Source organism: Leopardus geoffroyi, chromosome A2, assembly GCF_018350155.1.
Source record: "Leopardus geoffroyi isolate Oge1 chromosome A2, O.geoffroyi_Oge1_pat1.0, whole genome shotgun sequence".
In the NCBI taxonomy this organism is placed as follows: Eukaryota; Metazoa; Chordata; class Mammalia; order Carnivora; family Felidae; genus Leopardus; species Leopardus geoffroyi.
The window spans coordinates 145312146-145331841 of record NC_059331.1 but is presented as its reverse complement, the minus strand read 5'-3'; the positions used below and the strand labels follow the sequence as shown (position 1 = coordinate 145331841).

Sequence of the window (19696 nt, the reverse complement as noted above, 5' to 3'; positions counted from 1 at the left end):
GGTCCCAAGGACCCCAGAATTATTCATTTGTTTGTTATTTACTCATCTGATATTCATTGAGCACCTAACCCGGGCATCTCTCTATGTGAGCTCTTTTTTTTTATTTATTTATTTAAAAAAATTTTTTTTTCCCAACGTTTATTTATTTTTGGGACAGAGAGAGACACAGCATGAACGGGGGAGGGGCAGAGAGAGAGAGAGAGACACAGAATCGGAAGCAGGCTCCAGGCTCTGAGCCATCAGCCCAGAGCCCGACGCGGGGCTCGAACTCACAGACCGCGAGATCGTGACCTGGCTGAAGTCGGACGCTTAACCGACTGCGCCACCCAGGCGCCCCTAAAATATTTTATTTTCAAGTCATCTCCACACCCAACGTGGGGCTCAAACTCACAACCCCGAGAGCAAGAGCCGCATGCTCTACCGGCAGAGCCAGCGGGCGCCCCTAAATACTAGCATTTTTGGAGGAACACTTGGAGGGATTTAGCGACCCAAGATAATACAAACAGAAGAGCTGGAACTACTTAAATCAGTCGCTGGGACAGTATAATAGGGTCCATAAAGTATCCACAGTGACCACTCTGCTCATTTGTCATCTTCAACACTGGGTTAGCCTTGGCCTGGGCTTTCACATTCCTGAAGCTGCACACTCTGACTTCACTGTTCTCCTTTCATCTCTTACTGGAAAAAAGTTATAATCCACGCCTCACATGCAGTTTAGGCTCAGCATTCTTGCTGGCATACATTTCTGAAACTCTTGAGTATTTGGGGGAGATCAGTTTAAAAAAAAAAAAAAGGGTACACACTGATTGACATCCTGCAGTTCACCTGTGAAGGGTTGCCGGCACTCCCGTGTAGCGGTACAACTGTCGAAAGCCACCAACCAGGTTGTAGAGAGGGCAGCAGAGAGACTGGGTACTGAGGTCCCTGACAAGCTGTGTAATCTTGGGCAAATTCGGTACTTTTCTGAGCCTTAATTTACCGATCCGTGAAATGGGGACACCCAGAGGATTGTGGTGAGGACTAATGAGATATTACACTTCTACTCACGGCTTAACAAACGCCGTGGTTCTTCCGGCCCGGGGTGCCGTCCTGGGGCAGGCTGCCGCGTACGCGCGCGCGCGCGCGCGCGTGTGTGTGTGTGTGTGTGCACGCGTGTGCGCGCGCGGGGCTTCGGCCCAAGGCTGTGTTTCCCGGGGAAGGAGGGCGTGCGGATGTGTGTGCTGGGCCGCCCAGGGAGTGTGCGGCGGCCGGCGCCGGGCCGAGAGCGAGGCTCCCGCGCTCGCCGCGGCCGATTGGCGGCGCCGGGTGAATGAGCGCGCGTCGGGGCGTCGGGCACAGAGGCGGCGGCGCTGGGCGCTGCGGTGCGCGCCCGCCTGCCGGCCGGGGTAGGGGGCGGGCCGCGGGTGGGAGGGGGAGGGGGAGGGGAGGAGGAGGGAGGGGCGGGATCGAGGGAAGCTGGCGGAGGGAGGGAGGGAGGGCGGTCAGAGCGCGGCTGCCGCGGAGCCCGGCGCGGGCGGCTCTGCCGGGGAGCGGGGGGCTCGCAGCCAGGAGGCGGCGCCGCGGGGAGGGAGCGCGGGACGCAGGGCCGGACCGGGCCGGCCGCGGGGGACCGCGCTGCGGGTCGCCGGCAGGGCCAAGCCGGACCGGGGGCAGTGTGGCGGCGTAGCCGCGGTCGCCGGGACTCGCCGAGGGGGCGTCGGGCGCGACCGAGAGAACGGGCGAGACTCGGCGGAGCGTTGTCCAGCTGGGCGCCTGGGCCGCCGCGACCTCCGGTTCTCGGGGGACTTGGCAGAGGAGACCCGCCTGCGGGAGGGAGCGAGAGGAACAGGTCGGCGGGTCCGGGCAGGGGGAGAGAGAGGGCGAGAGCAGCGTGAGCGAGAGAGCGAGCGAGCCTTCGAGGGGTGGTGGGTGTGTAGGGGGACGAAGGTGTGTGATGTGTCTGCACGGAGTGTGTGAATGTGTGTGTAGGGGTGTGTGTGCCTCTCTGTGTGACTGTATACACTGTGCGTGTCTGTGAGAGGCGTGTGTGTGCGTGTGTGTGTGTGTGTGTGTGAGAGAGAGAGAGGGAGAGAGAGAGAGAGGAGGCTGGGAGCTCACAGAGCTTGGGTCTGAACCCGTGTAAGAGGGAGGGGGCTTGGCAGAATCGGATGTGGGTGTGTGCACACGTGTGTGTGCAGGGGTGTGTGAAGGGTGAGTGTGTCACGGGTGCTAGGTGTGGCTGTGTGTGATGTAAGGGGGCCGGGTGCACGTGTATCCCTGGCTCACCCTCCCCTTCCCCCACCAGATGTGTGTTCATGGAGGGGGTATTCAGGGAGGAGGTAGGACGCGGCTGCAGCAGCCCCTTGCGGGGCTTGCCTGCCTGGCCATCTTCCCCGGGAAGCCGGAGCTGGCCAAGCTGCCCCTCCCCCCAAATACTTCTAGGGTTAAGGGGAAGGGAGCAGGCCAAGCCCCAAGAAAGAGGAGAAAGGCCGAAGGGACAGCTTCTGCCAGACCAGGGCACCCTGCCTCTCTGGCGGGAGCCTGGCTGCCTTCTCCACCTCAGCCTGATCGCGGGGCTCTGCGCTTTGCCCCTCCCAGGGCCCTGTGTTCCTTGGGGTCTGAGTGAGAGAGGGTGCCAACCTCTCAGGTTGGAGCCCAGGGTGGGGGGTGGGAGCAGCGTGAGGCTTCTCCATGAGTGTTGCTTGCTCACAGTTGTACTAGCAGAAGGGTGCTTGGCACGTAGTAGGCCTCAATAAATATCTGAGGGAGGACAGGAGGCGAGACAGAAGAGAGGGAGGGAAAGGATCTGAGTCGGGAAGTCTGAGTGCCCCCCCTCAGCTATCAGGGAGGATGAGGGCGGCTGATTGCCTTTAGGCCCCAGCCCCCAGATTGAGCAGGTTGGGGAGCAGGGGTTTGGGGAGAGGGGCTTTAGCTAGAAGAGAAGGGGAACCGCAGGGAAGAGATCTGTTCTGGGCCTGAATGGAGGGAGGAGCTGGCAACTCTCCTTGGGCAGAGCCCTTTGCGTCCTGTCCCCACCACCTGCTTCTCTGTGATCAGCAACCTCTCTCTGGGGCATCTGATCCCAGGCAGCGAGCGCTCATAGCGCCTCTCCTCTCTCCAGGATCTTCCAGCTCGAAAGGTGCTGAAGAACTGAGCCCCCTGCCCACTGAGGCCACCACCCAAGGCCAGGTGGGGCCATGGCAGGGCATGGCTGTCTGGGGCTGTTCTGCTGGGTCCTGCTTGCTGTTCCTGTGGGCCCCCAGCCTGTCTCCTCCGTCTCGGGTGTCCCTCTCACCACTTTGACCCCACCACCTCAGAGTGAGGCCTCTATGCTGTCTCTCAACCTGGGACTTAACTTCAAATTCCACCTTCGGGGACCCGCTGCTGCCTGGGGGATCTCTGTCACAGAGACCCAGCCGCTCTCTCCTGGGCCCAGCCGGGAGCCAGAGGAAGAGGTGGCCAGGGGGCTGAGGACTGACCCCATTTGGGAACTGCTGGTGGGCTCCCTTGGGAACTCCCCCCCGGAGTGGGGCTCTGCTGAAGGCAGCTCTACGCCCTGGGCCCCCTCCCAGTCTCCAGAGTCCACATTCCCCCTCTCTGGGCCCACTGACCGGCCCACTGCTCCCTATCAGCCCGGGATGGGCACTGTCACCTGGGACACTGCTCTGACAGCTACGGCACCTCTATCCAGTGCTCCCAGGCTCCGCCAGAGCGAGCTGGAGCTGAAGTTTGACATGGCACTGAGAGCAGGCGCAGCCCCCACGCTCGGGCATCGAACGCTGCCCCTGCTGCCCAGCCTGCGGGCCAGCCTGGCAGAGATTGCTGGGCGCCTGGGACCCTTTGGTGAGTACCTACCCCATCTGGAGAAGAGCCCCTGCCGGGCAGCCTGGCAGGTAGGAGGAAGCTTCAGCCCGGGCTCCTTTTGCAGGGTTCTTCGGCACTACTCTGTCCCCGCTGCGGAACTTCTCAGGCCCAAGCCCTCTAGGCCCCACTCGATCCCCAGGCTCTGCCTCTAGAGTTTCAGATTCTCCAGGTGAGTGTTTATTTTGTTGCAACAAACACTTAGGGCACACTTCTACGTGCCAGGCACTGTGCTAGGGGCCTAATCAGACCTCCCTGTCTTCTTTGACTCTGTGTTGCTTTTCCCCCCCCGGGCCTGGGACACGGGCCACTGCTCCTATGGGGAAATGCCCTCTTTGCCATACTGAGTCTGATTTGGTCCTTGTAGCTTAGCTCCCAGTGTACATGTGGCTACAATTCCTGTTCGGTATACATTGGCTCCCTTAGGGCAAGATCTGGGGAAGGACAGGATTTTCTCCAAAGCCCCAACTGCCAAGACTGGCTGGCAGGATAGTGCTTGAACCCCACGTGCTCCTTTTGCAGGGTTCTTTGGCACCACTGTGTCCCCACCCCCCACCCCCCTGGAGAGAAAGCTCCCAAGCTCAGGCCCTTTGGACCCAGCTGATTCCCTAAGGTCTGTCACGGTTGCAACAGCATCACTAGGTAAGTGTCTAGTTCACTTGCACGTGACATTTATTTAGCAGTTACTACATGCTAGCCACTCATTGGCGTTCTGGGGCTCTTTTATTTCGTTGTCATCATAATCATAATCACCATTCTCTTCATCGTCACCATGGCGATACATATTCATGGTCTGAGAACAAGTGTTGCTGGGGACGGTCCCACACAGAGTTAAGTAATGGTCCTCCGGGAGTTTTGCAACCACAGGCAGCGCAGGATGTAGACAAATGTATCAGAGGCAGACAGACACAGGGACTCCTTCATGATTTCCCACAGCCTCGGTGCCAACTGCACCCTTCACTCCAGTCTGCCTGGCCTGCCTCTCCACCCCCCCCCCCCCGCCCCGCGCCCCAACCTTGGGGCTCTCTCCTTTGCCGTCTGATCTGACATGACATGTTGTCAGATATGGGCAGAACTGGGCCCCTCGTTGGGAAGACAGTGAAGAGAAGACCTTCAGCAGACGGACGCCACCCTTATTTAAAGGAGTCTTTCAGAACATGCACCCAGACAAGCTAGTGGTGCAGAGGAAAGACTAGGGGCTCTGGAATCTTGAGACTCGGCTTAGAATCCCAGTTCACTGACCAACTGGCCGGGTGACCTCGGGAAAGTTATTAACTCTTCCTGAGCCTAAATTTGCTTGAGTATCTAGGGCTTAATAATAGTACCTATCTTGTTATTGTGAAGCTTCCAGAGCATGTAAGCTCCTGGCCTGAGGCTGGGCATGAAGTTGAAGTTTCTTAAATAGTAGCTGGTAACCTTGGTTCTGCCTTGACTGCATCCCAGATGCACCTCCAGAGCCTACCTCTCTGACCCCGCAACCTTGGCGCCAAGATGTGATGGCCACCATGACCCACAGGGCAGAGAGCACTCTCAGGCTCCGGTAGGTGAGGCCAAGGGAGCCACAAAGAGGGTCCCCTAGGCCCAGCCTTGTTCTGCAAAGCATTTACTATAGCTGTGAATCCGCTCAGCCCTTCACAGTAGGAACCAGCTCCGCAGTGGAAAGCACTGGTCCCCCAGCTTCTTCCAGTTCCGGACTTAACACAGCACCTGGCTGTAGCTCACTCCGGAGCAGTCACTGCGCTCCCGCTCCTGGCATGTGGGCGAGGAGGCTGCTGTCCCCTCCCCATCCAGAGACCTGCTGTGGGGTCGGGGGCAGGCTCTGTGGCCCCGGGGGGAAGGATGCTGGCTGGCTGGCGGTCTGTCAGCCTTGGTGACAGTGCTGGCCAGGCAGGTTTAATGAGTCTGGACAGTATCAGAGGAAGCGAGCTCGCTGCCCCACCCCCTCCCCCCTCCTTACTGACGGCTGCAGGAACTCAGCCTCTTCCTGGCTAGTTCTCTCAGATAAACCCAGGAGGGCGACAGGCCCCTTGAAGAGAAGGCCAAGGGGCCTTGCTCAAGCCAGCAGTGTATTAGGGGACAAGGGGAGTCCCTGTCTCCTCTGGGATCTTTCTAACCTAGGTGTGGTTAACCTTTGACTCTAGGACCTCTCTTTTGAATTGGGTCCCCTTCACCTTGGACAGAACCAGCATGCAGCTGGAAGAAGTTGTGCAGGTCATTAACATATCGCAAGACTTTCCTACAAGTTGATAAGTACCCACTGGGCTTAGCCCCCTGAGCACTCGCTCCCCTCCACTCCCCGGACACCCTGGCCGACATCTATTCTGATTGGCTGCCATCTGTGCCCTTTACAGTTGTCCAGTATTTCAAATGCCAGTGGCCCTTACAAAGAGGATCAATCTTCTATGATCTGAGAGGTGGGGGTGGGGAGAGGAATGGGGCCAGGCCGCTGAATGGACCACAGCTTCTATTGGGAGAGAGAGAGATTCCCCAGCCCTTTGATCTGGGCAGCTGGTAGATAATCAGGCCTGACTTTTCCATAAATCGAGCAGGCCCCTCTCCCTGACTCCATCCCAGCCAGCCGTGACCTTACCAATTACTCACACTGACATCCTATCTCCTTTCTTGCCCCTGAGGTCAAGAGGGGCCACAGGGCCAGAGTGGGACTACCTTGTAAGAGAGGGCTCCTCCAGAGAGGGTCTAGGAAGTCACTATCTTCTGGACTCCTCTGGGGGAGACTGAGGGCTCTTTCTGGGCAAGCCTCAAGTGGGAAAACAGGGGATGAGCTCAAATGGACTCTCCAAAGACAGAAGCTGGGTATTCTCTGCCTGTCCCTGCCTACAACATGGCCCAACCCCGGGTACACAGGGTATGCCCAGTCTCCCAAGGAAGGAATGCTCCTAGTCCAGAACTGCCTCCTCTGACACCTGAGCTACGCCTACGCTTTGCCTGTTTTCTGCTTTTGATTTTCTTCTGGCTTCTCGGTAATGTCCAATCCTTGCTCTCCTTGCCACAGTGCTTTGGGACAGAGGTGAGAGATGGGGTTTCTTTTGGCCCTTGGGTAAGGAGTGGAGCTGGGGGAAGGTGAGGTAGGACAGACCTCTGAGAGCTGTATTTGTCTGCACAGTGAGCAAAGAGGAGGCCGTGAGGGGTGCCAGGCTGGCTCAGGCTGTGGGGCTCCCGGGCACAGTCTCCTTGCCTTTCCGCAGAGCCTGCTAAAGCCGAGGAAACGCCAAGCGAACTCATCCACTTTCCAGAAGCGGTTGGGCAAGAGCATCTGAGAGGACGAGGGAAGGGGGTTGAAGGAGGAGGTGCAAGTGTTTGATCCTGTTCATGTGGGACTGATGCCTACCCCCCAGGAGCAAGCCATCCCAGCTGAATGGTTCCCCTTTTAATTCCTGTCTGTGTCTTCATTAGGCACTCAGGGGTGGTCAGTCCATCCAAAGGGTGTTCTTCAGATAGGGTTCGCACAGTGAAACGATGTTTTGATGTTTGCTCATTTGACTAACGGTGGTCTTCCTAAGCAAGTTTCGGACGTGCTGAGAGACAGCAGCCTTTCGTTAGTTACATCAAGAACTAGTTTGAGGCCAGAAATCGTCATACTCCCGTGGACACAAACCGATGACTGATCGGTGATAAACATTAGCTGATCATGATGATACCAACAACGATCACATCTCGAATGCTCATTATGCACCAGGCACTCGGAGGAGCTTTGGACACGTCGTCCATTTATCCTCCTAACAGCCTTATGCAATAGGTGCTCTTCCCCAATTCAGACTTGAGGAATGTGATGGACCAGGAACCAGGGCGCATACTGCCATTTGCAGTAGGCAGCAAGCTGTGTATATTTAATTTTTGGCTGCTCCCTCTCTGCCCTCCCCAGTTGTCTGATTCTATCTTCCCCTCCTCTCTCTCCAGAGCTGCTTTCTGCCCCCCTCACTCCTTTTCCTTGTCCTCAGGATTGCTGTGTTTTGCATGTTCCCAGCCTGAGCTGGCAGTGCCTGGGGGTGGGAGTGCACCTGGGGTCTTCCTATATCGTACAGCTGGGGCAAGGCTGGAGCACGGCCAGGCTGCTGGGGCAGGGGTCTGGCTGTCAGAAGACCCGCCCTCCCTCATTCTGCATCTGCCTCCTGTGCACCTTCCCCTCCTCACCAGGGTGTCTCCATCCTTCACCACCATGTTTCTCCCTCCATAGTGTTTGCAGCTGCCGTTCTGCTGAGCTTGCTAGGTGGAGTAGGGAGAGGTTCAGCCTGAAGCATCTTCTTTTGCTGCTTGGCCGTGGGAAGAATCCTTGGATCTCTTTCCAACTCTTCTCTTGCTCCAGGAAAGTAAATTAGGGATCTTACTCCTCACCCTCTTTGACTTGACTTCCCTTTCCCCAGGGAGGGTGGGGAAGGTGTTGGTGCACGGAGTGGGGCTAGGGGCCTAAGTTAGCAAACCCTAGGGCACCTGAGGGGCTCACTCACGAAGATGGCACCTTATCCCACTATGATCTTCCCAGTGGTTCCTTCCTGGGAGTTCAAGGGTAGCCTTGAGACCCCCGGGGAGTCCATCTCAATGTCACCTATAAAATGGAGAACTGAAGTGGCTTATATATTAAGAGTCTTAGACCAATGGCTTTGTGATTGAGTCAGGATGGGGACGATGGCCATGAGTAAGCCAAGGGTTGGGGGTGTGGCAGACGGGAAGGCCTGTGGATGGGAAAGGTTGTGTTCTCCTCAGGTGCTGGGGACGGGAATGTCTTACCTCTCCCTCTGCTGCCTGCATGCATATGTGTGTAGGGGCTATTCCTGAAGAGACAGAAAGGGGGAGGCGGTTGAAAAGGGGCAAGGGAAGCTTCTCTTAGCACCAAGGTGGGAGTTGGGAGTCAGGGGCACAGAATAAGAGATAAGCAAATCAGTGTCATGAAAAAGCTCTGGAATCACGAGAAGAGGCTCAGACTGGTGCTTCAATCTGGATTCTAGTGGCAGCTCTGCCGATTTGTGACCTTGGACAAGTCACTTCGCTTCTCTGTAGAGCCTCGGTGTTTTCATGGGGGCAAAAAGAGGATTCATTTATTCAGGGAATATCTGCTCAGTGCCAACTCTGGGCCAGGTACCATTTTAGGCATGGAGATTCAGATGTGAGCAAAGCAAACAAAAATCTTTGTTCTCATCAAGCTTTCTTTCTCGTCAGAGGATTGAACTAGAGGGGGCTTCTCCAGGTCCTTCCGGTTGTAAAGTTCTGTGGCTTCTTAAAAACTCTTTTCAGTAGAATCACAGAGTGATGAAGGGAAACGAACAAAGCAGGGGGCGGGGGTGGGGGGTGGGTTAGGGATGGGGGGAAGGGATGAGAGCTGAAAGTGTTGTGTGAGGAGTTTGATGGGGAGGGGAAGGCGAGCAGCTGAGAGGGTGAGCCTTGTATTTCAGACAAGGGTGTCCTAGATGCTATGAGACTCTGACTGGTATACAGGTCACCGGCTGTGGGGAGGGGAGGAGGAGGGCTGCATAATTGCCTCAGACAAACGTTCTTTGCCCACAGACCCCACCAGGCCCACCTCTGGCCCGGATGACCCCTCTCCTGCCAGCCTTGGGAAGCCTTCCGTGCAGCCAGAGTGTGGGCCAGGGTCCTGCAGCGTGGGAGAATTGCCTGAACGCGAGGGGCAGCCTCCTGTGGCCCCGAGGGCCCTCTTCTTCCTGACCCTGGAGGCCGACTGGGCAGAGGCCAGAGCTCGCTGGGGGCTGGCCTGGGAGGCCCACGTGTACGGGGTAGGCACGCTCTTCGGCCTAGTGGCCCTGCTGGCGCTGCTGGCCCTAGCCCTTTTGCCCTGGCGCTGCCCGCCAGGCGCCCCCTGCCTGGCGCTGCTGGACCTGCTCCTGCTGTCGGCCGGGACCACGCGGGCCTTCCCGCTCTTCTACGACGCCTATGGGCACCGCGACCGGCTGCCCCCGCTCGCCTGGCTGCTGCTGCAGGACCTTCCGCTGCCCTGCCTGGCCGCCGGCCTGGGCCTGGCCTGCCTGCTGCTGGCCCGGCCGCGCCCGCCGCGGTGTCCCGCCGGGCTGGCCGCGCTCCTGCTCCTGGGGCTGGGGCTGGCGGCCGCCGCCGCCCTCGGGAGCGCGGCCCACCGCCCGCTGCGGCCCCTGCGGCTCGCCTCCCGCGGACTGCACGCCTTCCTCGCCGCCCTCCTTTCTGGGCTCCTGCTGGCGCTCTCCTGCTGGGGGGGAAGGCGGCGGCGGGCCGGAGCGCCCCTGGGAGGGTCTGGTTTCAAGGGCGCCACCCCTCTGCCGCAGGCGCGCAGCCCCTTCGCCCCGCGCGAGTCCTGGCGGCGCGCGGCCCGCACAGCCCCGGTGGCGGGCACCTTCGGGCTGCTGAGCGGAGCCCTGCAGGGCTACGAAGTGCTGCACGCCCTGGGCTATGGCGGCCAACCTGGCCTGGAGGGACCCTGGCCCTGGTGGGCCTTCCAGCTAGGCCTGCGCTTGGGCGAGGTGGGCGTCGCGCTCCCGTTGGCGCTGCTGGGCCTCTACCCGGCGCTCTGCAGCCCCCGTGTGCCGCCGCGCTGCTGGGCCAAGCTCTTCCGCCTGTCCCCGGGCCACGCGGCCCCGCTGCTGCCCGGGGGCTGGGTCACCGGGCCCCCCGACAAGGAGCCCCTGGGTGGCGCCATCGCGCGTGGCGACGCGGAGCTGCTGCAGCTGTGCGCCCTGGCGGGGCCGGGCCCCGACCTCCTACTCCAGGGAGGCGGCTGCCGGGGCTTCGAAGGCGCGGCGGTCAACCCGGCCCCTTCTCCGGCCTCCTCCCCCTGCAGCGATTACACCGTGGATTTCCGCCCGCCCTCCCCAATCAACCTGCGGCGCAGCATTGAGGAGGCCCTCTGCAGCGAGGCCCTGCTCACTCCCGGCCTTTTCCAGGGCCCTGCCTACGGGGAAGCCTTGCCTGGGCTGGGCCTCTACCGCACCGCCTCGTTGGGGGCGAAGACCGGGGCCGGACCCAGTGAGAGGTCTGAGGAGGCCCTTGGCTCTCCAGCACCGCAGGAGCTCCCCTCTCCCGGGGCCTGGCCCGCGGGCAGCAGCGCCTCTTCCGGCTCACTGTGCGGACTTTCGAGGGACAGCTCGTCCATGCTGCTATGCTCCAGCCCCGACAGGCCTCCACGCTGTCCGCTGGTCTGCGTCCTCAGTCCCCCGCGGCCCTCGGGAAGCCGCCCTAGCCTCCCGGGCTCAGGCTCTTACCAGGCCCTGTCCCCACCCTCCCGCGACTCCCCAGAGCCTACTCTTGAGCTGCAGGCCGCAGAAGCTTTGCTGCAGGAGCAATTCCTGGACGCCTGCCGACAGATCGACGAGCTGAGCGTGGGCAGCGACACCATAGACCTGTGAAGAGGCGCCCCCCCCCCCCCCAGGTGCACCAGCCTACGCCCCCTCCTGGCGCCTGCTCTGCCCGAGACCTCCACACTGTAACCCTTCCTCAATCCTGCCTGGCTCAGATACCTCTCCCCGCTTCCTTCTCCATCCAGGGGTCCCTGGGTGGGTGGGTCAGCAGCCAGGCTCTGTTGATTGGGAATTAGTGCCACCTCCTCTGGAGCCCTGGGCTCTGATGCCCTCTGCTGCAATTCTAGGCTGGCAGGGGTCCCACTTTCCTTGGCATTCACCAGCAATAAAGCCCCAAGGTGCTCCACTCCTGACCACCACTCCCCACTCTGGTGCTGAGTGAGAGGGGCTGTCCTCAGAGGACCTCGAGACCGGCTTCAGTCCCCAAACCCACCTCTGCCATACCCAGGAATCCCATTCCTGTATGAGTGAGCCTCCCTGTCCTCCATGTGATCCTTCCCCATAGAAGGGTCCATAGCTCATCTAGGAGACTCTACAGCAGTTGGGTGGGAGGTGAACGCTTTCAGAGTTAATTTATCAATAAAATATTTTCAGAGAAAGGTCTGATCTTCTTGGAAAAGCTTAGATGAGGCAACAGCAGCAGCGGTTCCATCAGTTCGGGAAGAGAAGCGGTGTTGGGGTGGGGTGGGTTCATCTCAGACCCCAGTGACCCTCCTTCCTGACTGCAAGTATTGTCCTGTAGCTGGAATGAGTGAGGGTCCTGGGAGTGACCCCTGGAAGGCCCTCTGACTCTCTGGGAAGTGGCTTGTCAGAGATGAAACCGGCCTTGAGAGGTGAGGCGGGAACTCCACGGTCATTGGTGGAAATGTCTGCATTCCTAGGAGCCTGGCTGCAGGTTGTGGTGGACAGCTGGCTAGGGACCAGTTGCTGGTAAAGTCCTTCACGGAAATGATACGTCAAGGGTTGGATCACTTTGATCTGGGATCCCCAGCCATCTCCCTGCCACGTTACAGAGGATTTCTGGATTCACAGAGGAAACCACCTGCCCCACCTACCAATAGGGCCTCTTCAAGGTCGGACTCACAAACCCTCTTCCCTGGCACTCCCCTCCCACAGGTGCAGATCCTCCCTGAAGAAAGCCTGCCTTTCCCAAACCCCTGCCCTGTCCTACTCACCAAAGCAGAACTCACCGTGCAGAGACCCTGGCCACCAGGCACTCTGTAACCCCTCCCTTGTTCAGAGCATTTGGCTCTGCGCTCTGCAGAGTGCATTTGTCATTTGGCTAAAATGCAGGAAGTTCGGAGTGGCGCCAAAACAGGGTCGTAAGATGAGGTTTGAAAGTGAAAATCGGCCAGTGCTCTGGCAGACATCTCGCACATCACACGGAAACCTAGAGGGGCACGACATATCAGGCTTGAAGTGGAAAAACAGGAATGGGAGTGTTTTTCCTTCCAAGTCTGCCCATCAACTCTTGGGAATCCGAGAAGGCAGGCGGGGGACCCAGAAGGAAAGCAGAGAGGCCCGGAGGGGTGGGCCCTCACCAGACCAGGTCCACGCACTACTGGAAGAATTAATGCACTGCTCTCCTTGCGCATGAAGATCTGTCTTGCCTGAGGGGCGTGTCCAGGGTCTGGGACCTCAGAGGAAGGAAGAGTCAGTGATGTTTGGGGAGAGTGAGGGTCATAATAGGGAAGACAATGAGAAGAGGGTGGGGCAGGCACCTTGGGGGATGGAACTAGAGTGGTGTTGACCGTGTCTCCTCCATCACCTGGCTCAACTTGGCTCAGAAATTCTTGCTGCATAGTCACTCTGGGCTGAGGCCCAGAGAACTGCCAGCCTCCTAATTACAGGCATTTCTCACTGCTGTCGTAGCCGCCGCCGTAGCGGACCCAGCATCGGAGCTGCTTTGTCTCATGCAAGGAGCGCTTGCTGCTCGGATAAATTGCTCCCTTTCCTCCCCACTTATGCTCCCATCTGCCTCTGCTCACACTCAACTCTCGGCCGCCTCTTCCTCGCCCTAACGCTCGCCAGCCTGCTCATTCACTCTACCCACCAGGGGACCCCGGAGTTCATGCACGCGCGCTCTGATAGAGCAGTCCTAGCCCACATACCCCCAGTCAGTCTGTTGGCCTGTCTGTCTGTCTCTCCCCCCTCCATACACCCACTCCTTTTCTGTCTGGAGGCTCTGAATGGGGCTGGTGAGCCAAGGAGGAGGGATATAGCTCAGTGTTCACCAGCTCCAACTTCTTTGCTTTTCCTCAGCAAGAATGACCTCAGCCCTTCGACTTTGTACAGAGGCCAATACTTTGGTGAGACAACCCTTCCCTTTTGTCCCATGCCTCAGCCCTTACCCAAAGCAGGTTTCCCAGAGGAGCCCAGGTCGATCCTAATGCATACACCCTTCAGCTTCAGTTCTTAGCCCTGTAGGGGACTGAGAGACAGACTCACCCTTGTTTACTCAATGTCTTTAAAACATTTTATTGAATGCTTACAACGTGCCAGGTGCTGAAGGGACAGAGGTGAGTGAGGTGGACACCAGCCCGGAACTTACGAACTTGAAGGCCTTTGGGGGAAGGCAGACATTGAAGAACTAATCGTAAGGGCACCTGGGTGGCTCAGTCGGTAGGGCATGTGACTCTTGAGATTTTGAGTTCAAGCCCCACGTTGGGTGTAGAGATGACTTAAAAATAAAATATTAAATCAAAGAGCCAATCATATAAATAATTACAATAGCACTAACTACAGCTGTGAGAGGTGCTAAGAACAAGAAGTAAGTGGTATTATATGAAGGTTTGGCTTGCAGGGGGGAAGGGAACCAGAGGGATGGGGCCTGGGAGAGGCTGGCTGGGAGAGAGCACAGCCCAGGCCTTTCTTCCTTCCTTTCCGGGCTCCTGCACAGTGATGGATGAGAGAGAAGCCAACAATTTATTTCCCCTGGAAGCCACATTGCTGATGTGGTGCAGGGCACCACAATTCCTGCTATTTAATAAAGAACCCTGCGTGTGTCCTGGGTAGATGGATGAGCAAATATTCCTGACTGAAGCACCACGTGGCCTCCCAGATGTGAATGGGTAGGAGGGGAGGGGCTGAGGTTGAGGCTGGAAGCCCGAGATGGGGGGGGGGGGGGGGTGGGAGGCAGGTCGGAAACTGGGTATCTGAAATCGATGTCCTCCTTTGGGGACAGAGAAGTCCTCCGCATTGTGAGTGGCTGCTGCCCCCTGTTGGGCACAGGCACACAGTTTTGTTTTGTTCTCTAAGGATGGTCTGAGTGAGACAACACTCATTTAAAACAGCACTGTAGGGGGGCACCTGGGTGGCTCGGGCGGTGGGGTGCCCGCTTCGGTTTGAGTCGTGATCCTGCGGTGGTTTGTGGGTTTGAGCCCCGCGTTGAGCTCTGTGCCGACAGCTTGGAGCCTGCTTTGGATTCTGTGTTTCTCTCTTCTCTGTCTCTCAAAAATAAATAAACTTAAAAAAAATAAAAATAAAATAATAAAACAGCACTGTAGGGGTAGCCCAAAGGGATGTTGGAACAGCCCTCTAAGGGTTCTTACCCTGTGTATACTGCAGCCAGCACTGGGAAGGCTTCCCTATAGCTAGAGCCCTGAAGCTTGCAGTTTAGTTTTTGGGGATAGAATTTTGATTTCTAAAGTGGTGAGTGGGCAGAAGAGGAGGAGAAAAGAAGAGGGAGGAATGTGGAATCCCAAACCAACTTTATTTCAATGACCCACCTTACTTCTTTTGTCTATTTGTTTCTGTTTATCCTGGATAGGATTAACCCTACAGCCTTAAAAATCTGTTTTGTATTTGAGTACTTTGTCTCTTGAGTTATGTGTTTAAAAATAACTGGTGTTTTCTTTTGAGCATACACTATTTACTTGGAGCTGGGGCTTCATAAATCTTTTTTTTTTTTTTTAATGTTTATTTATTTTTGAGACAGAGACAGAGCATGAGCGGGGGAGGGGTAGAGAGACAGAGGGAGACACAGAATCCGAAGCAGGCTCCAGGCTCTGAGCTGTCAGCACAGAGCCCAATGTGGGGCTTGAACTCAGGAACTGTGAGATCATGACCTGAGCTGAAGTCGGACGCTCAACCGACTGAGCCACCCAGGCGCCCCATAGCTTCATAAATCTAAAGTTAAGTGTTCTCCCCTCCCCCCACCCTGCCATTACCATCAATCAGTCATCCCATCTATCCAAAATGTATTGAAAGCAAATGGGGTTTGAAGAGAAAGGGAAAATTACTTTTCACTGTACTTTTTGAATTTTCTACCTACCGTGTGTTCAGATTATACCACTTAAAAGTAATTACCGAGGGGTGCCTGGGTGGCTCTGCGGGTTAAGCTAAGCGTTCGAATTTGGCTCAGGTCATGATCTCCCAGTTCATGGGTTCCAGCCCCGCATCAGGCTTTCTGCTGTCAGCGCGGAGCCCACTTTGGATCCTCTGTCTCCCCTCTCTGTCTGCCCCTCCCCCCCTCTTAAAAATAAATAAACATTAAAAAATAAAATAAAATCAAAATCATTATTGAAAAAGTGCATTTTCTCAGCTGGATGTCCTGCAGGGTACTGCAGTCTTGCACACAGGTTGGTTCCCGAACCCAGTGAAATGGCAAATAGTCTCTGCCTTCCAGGTTCTAGGGGCACCCAGATCTCCCACTGGTCAGTAAGATCCCTCAGCCTTGGGTCTGACCCATAAGCTGACCTGAGGGAAGGTCTTCTCCTGTCTCTGGGAGGACCTGCCTTCTGGGTCTATGTGTATGTGTTATGTTTGCTTTGGGTATGTTCCCATGTTATCTTGTAGCGTGCATGCTGTGATTTATTTGTAAAGTTTTTAAATGAATGTCTGTCTACCCCTACTAGACTTGATTCTCCATGAGAGCAGGGACTCTCTCTCTCTTTTTTTTTTTTTAGCTCACCAATTTTATCCTTAGTGCCTGGCACATAGTAGGAGCTCAGTAAATATTTATTGAAAGAATGATTGTGTGTGATCTGTGTGTGCGTGCGCTCTGGCAGCTATATTTTGTTTGTCATTGGCACAGTTATAGTTATCTGTTATAGTGTGACAGATGTCTCATATTCTCTGAGAATATGAGAGTTGTTCGAATAATGTGTTTGATGTGTGCATCTATGTGCATTCTGGTTGCATTTTTTTTTTAATTTTTTTTCAACGTTTATTTATTTTTGGGACAGAGAGAGACAGAGCATGAATGGGGGAGGGGCAGAGAGAGAGGGAGACACAGAATCGGAAGCAGGCTCCAGGCTCTGAGCCATCAGCCCAGAGCCTGACGCGGGGCTCGAACTCACGGACCGCGAGATCGTGACCTGGCTGAAGTCGGACGCTTAACCGACTGCGCCACCCAGGCGCCCCTACTGGTTGCATTTTTTACACATAATCTGGGAGTCTGTGGTGGCACTAAAGAAAGCATTTATTTATTTTTAAATTTTTAATGTTTATTTCTTTTTGAGGGAGAGAGAGACAGAGCACAAGCAGGTGAGGGGCGGGACACAGAATCCAAAGCAGGCTCCAGGCTCTGAGCTGTCAGCACAGAGCCCGAAGCGGGGCTCAAACTCACAAACATGAGAGATCATGACCTGAGCTGAAGTCGGATGCTCAACCGACTGAGCCACCCAGGTGCCCCTAAAGAAAGTATTTATTAAATAGCCAATACATGTAAGGCCTCGAGCAAAAAAAAACGACTTCCTCTGCCTGCCGTGGTACTTTGGGATCCATAATCCTGGAAGTGAGATTTTAAACTGGGTAGGAGAGGGACGCCTGGGTCGCTCAGTCGGTTGAGAGTCAGACTTCAGCTCAGGTCATGATCTCATGGTTTGTGAGTTCGAGCCCCGTGTAGGGCTCTGTGCTGACCGCTCAGAGCCTGGAGCCTGCTTCCTATTCTGTGTCTCCTCTCTCTCTGCCCTCCCATGCTCACACTCTGTCTCTCTCTCTTAAAAAACAACAACAACAACAAAATAAATAAACTGGGTAGGAGCTAGCGATACCTGTTCCCTACAGTAGCCCAGGGTGTAGGGGACGGGGCGAAAGTACTGGGACTAGGGGTGGAGACCCGCTCAAGAAGCTCCGCTCCTGGGCGGCACCTTTTTTTTTTTTTTTTTTTTTTTTCCTTCACTCCGGAACGTTTTTTCTCCCTTCCCACCATGTTTTCCTCCGGACTCTTTTGAATGACGAGCACTTCCGGAATCTCCGGGCAGGTTGGCGTGGTCGGCCTGCTAAAGCCGGCTCCTTGACTCGCGTGCGCGGGCCTGGTTTGCTTGTGGTCTCGCGCGCCTTCGTTTCCCAGCCTCATGGCGGGGCTGACCCTGTTTGTAGGCCGCCTGCCACCCTCGGCCCGCAGTGAGCAGCTGGAGGAGCTGTTCAGTCAAGTGGGGCCGGTGAAGCAGTGCTTCGTGGTGACTGAGAAAGGTAAGGGGGCGGGGCAGCTGAGGCTAGGGCTGGGGTTCCTGGGAGCGGGATCCCGGCGAGGACATCAGCGAGCCGTAGAATCCTTGACCCGCCCCAATGAGAAGGGAAGGGGGATTGAGCTTCTTTTTTTTTTTTTTTTTTTTTTTTAATTTTTATTTATTTTTGAGACAGAGAGAGACAGAGCATGAACAGGGGAGGGGCAGAGAGAGAGGGAGACACAGAATCTGAAACAGGCTCCAGGCTCTGAGTGGTCAGCACAGAGCCCGACGCGGGGCTTGAACTCATGGACCGTGAGATCATGACCCGAGCCGAAGTCGGACGCTTAACCGACCAAACCACCCAGGCGCCCCTTGAGCTTCTTTTTTAAACTGACTCGGCTCTGGAAGAGTCCATAGAGGCCCGATTCTGAAAGTCAAGGCATTGCCTTAGGTTTACAAAGCGCTTTCCGTTTAGTATGCGCGCTCACACATGCTGTCTCATTTGGTAACAATGTAATAGTTAACTTTTAATGAACCTTGTTGAGAGTCAACTGAGGGCCAGGCACGGTGCTGAATTCCACTCGTGTTAATCTCGTTTAATTTTCTCAACAGTCTTGGGAGGACAGTCTTAACCTCATTTTACAGACAGGAGTCTGGGGCTTGGGGAAATTTGGTAACTTTGGTTTAAGTTCATACAGCTTGTAAGTAATGGATCCAGAATTTGATCACGAGACCCGAAACTCCTAACTAGTATGTTATTCATTTACTCATTTATTCAGTAAATATTTTTCGAATGTCTGCTGTGTACTAGGCACTGTTGGAGGTCATTAGGATACAGCAGTGCCCCAAACCAAGCCAAAAAACTTGCTCTTAAGTCTTCAAGATGGAGAAGACAGGCAATAAATAGGCAAAACGTATAGTGATACAGGCGCCTGGGTGGCTCAGTCGGTTAAGCATCTGACTTTGGTTCAGGTCATGATCTCACTGTTTGAGGGTTCGAGCCCCGAGTTGAGCTCTGTGTTTGGCAGCTCAGAGCTTGGAGCCTGCTTTGGATTCTGTCTCCCTCTCTCTCTGCCTCTGCTTGTGCTGTCTCTCTCAAAAATAAATAAACATTTAAAAAAATATATATATATATATAGTGATAATGGTGGTAAATACGAAGGAGAAAAATAAGGATAAGGAGTCTCTGTGTTGGTAAGCGTGTGTGTGTGGGGCGGGGGGGAGGGTTGGGGGGTGAGAAATGACAGTTATCTATAGAGTAGCCAGGGAAGGCCTGCTTGAGATGAAGGAGTGAACATGTATCTGTCCGGGAGGAGGAGTCTAGGCAGAGGAAACACTAAGCTCAAGGATACTAAAGAGGACTACTCCTGGTATATTGAAGAAATAGCAGCAAGAACAGGATGACAGAATAAGTGAGTGAAGGTAAGAGAATTAGGAGATGAGATTCTAGGGTACCAGATCATGTAGGACCTATTGCAAAGATTTTGGAGGACTTTGGCTTTTACTCTGATACCAGAAACTACTAGTTTTGGATAGGGAGCAGTAAGTATGATCTGGCTTACATTTTGAAAGATCCTCTGAGGCCGCCCTTGGAGAAAAGGACAAAAGCAGGGAGACCAAACATTAGCCTCTTGCAGTCCAGGTAAGAAATACAGTGTGTTGGACCAGGATGATAGCAGTGGAGGTGGTAAAAAGTGATTGGAGTATGGATATTTTCAAAGGTAGAACCGAGAGGATTTGCTGATGGGTGAGATGTGGGGTATGAGAAAAAGAGGAGTTAAGTCTGACTCCCAAGATTTTTGGCTTGAGCCACTGGGGATATTTGCTTATTGGTGGAATACTGCTACATGGCTTATACTCTGTGTGCTGCTCATCGCATCACTAGGAGAAAGGGTTGGCATGTATTGGAAGGAGGAAGAATTGTAAGGGTTTTAATTGTAGAAGCATTCCTTCTTCTTAACCTAGACTTCAGGGGACACTTGACAGGCACCTGATGTTAAATTTCACTCCCTTCTAAGTCATCAGTCTGTCTCTGTAAGTGGCTGCTTCTTTGCCTTGCAGCAGAACAACTGGTGGAAACTGGCATTTTGAGGATCCCTGTTTCCCCCCGTGGTATCTGAGTATGTGAGTAGACAGGCTAACTTGTGTGCTAATAATCCTCCA

At 55.4% G+C, this 19696-nt stretch overlaps 2 protein-coding genes across 3 annotated transcripts in view; both read left to right on the top strand.

The window, feature by feature from the left end:
• The first annotated feature begins 1545 nt into the window (after positions 1-1545).
• On the top strand, positions 1546-11737 carry PRRT4 (proline rich transmembrane protein 4). The gene is made up of 5 exons (XM_045495528.1): positions 1546-1828; positions 3101-3822; positions 3908-4012; positions 4363-4482; positions 9361-11737. Exons 2-5 carry the CDS (start codon positions 3177-3179, stop codon positions 11184-11186), a joined length of 2697 nt encoding a protein of 898 aa, XP_045351484.1. The 5' UTR covers positions 1546-1828; positions 3101-3176; the 3' UTR covers positions 11187-11737.
• A 5576-nt stretch (positions 11738-17313) lies between these two features.
• Positions 17314-19696, top strand: part of RBM28 (RNA binding motif protein 28) — a 31799-nt gene continuing 29416 nt past the window's right edge. For both annotated transcript variants that reach the window (XM_045495527.1, XM_045495526.1), the window contains exon 1: positions 17314-17555. In XM_045495527.1, the coding sequence (XP_045351483.1) occupies positions 17438-17555 (118 nt within the window). In that variant the 5' untranslated portion in view covers positions 17314-17437. The remainder of the gene's footprint in view (positions 17556-19696) is intronic.

What these genes read in the sequence shown, in the direction of transcription:
- PRRT4 (XM_045495528.1), top strand. Translation starts at nt 3,177, where the DNA reads ATGGCAGGGCATGGCTGTCTGGGGCTGTTCTGCTGGGTCCTGCTTGCT. An exon ending in TAGAGTTTCAGATTCTCCAG is followed by an intron (nt 4,013 to 4,362) that starts GTGAGTGTTTAT and finishes CTCCTTTTGCAG; the next exon opens with GGTTCTTTGGCACCACTGTG. An exon ending in GGTTGCAACAGCATCACTAG is followed by an intron (nt 4,483 to 9,360) that starts GTAAGTGTCTAG and finishes CTTTGCCCACAG; the next exon opens with ACCCCACCAGGCCCACCTCT.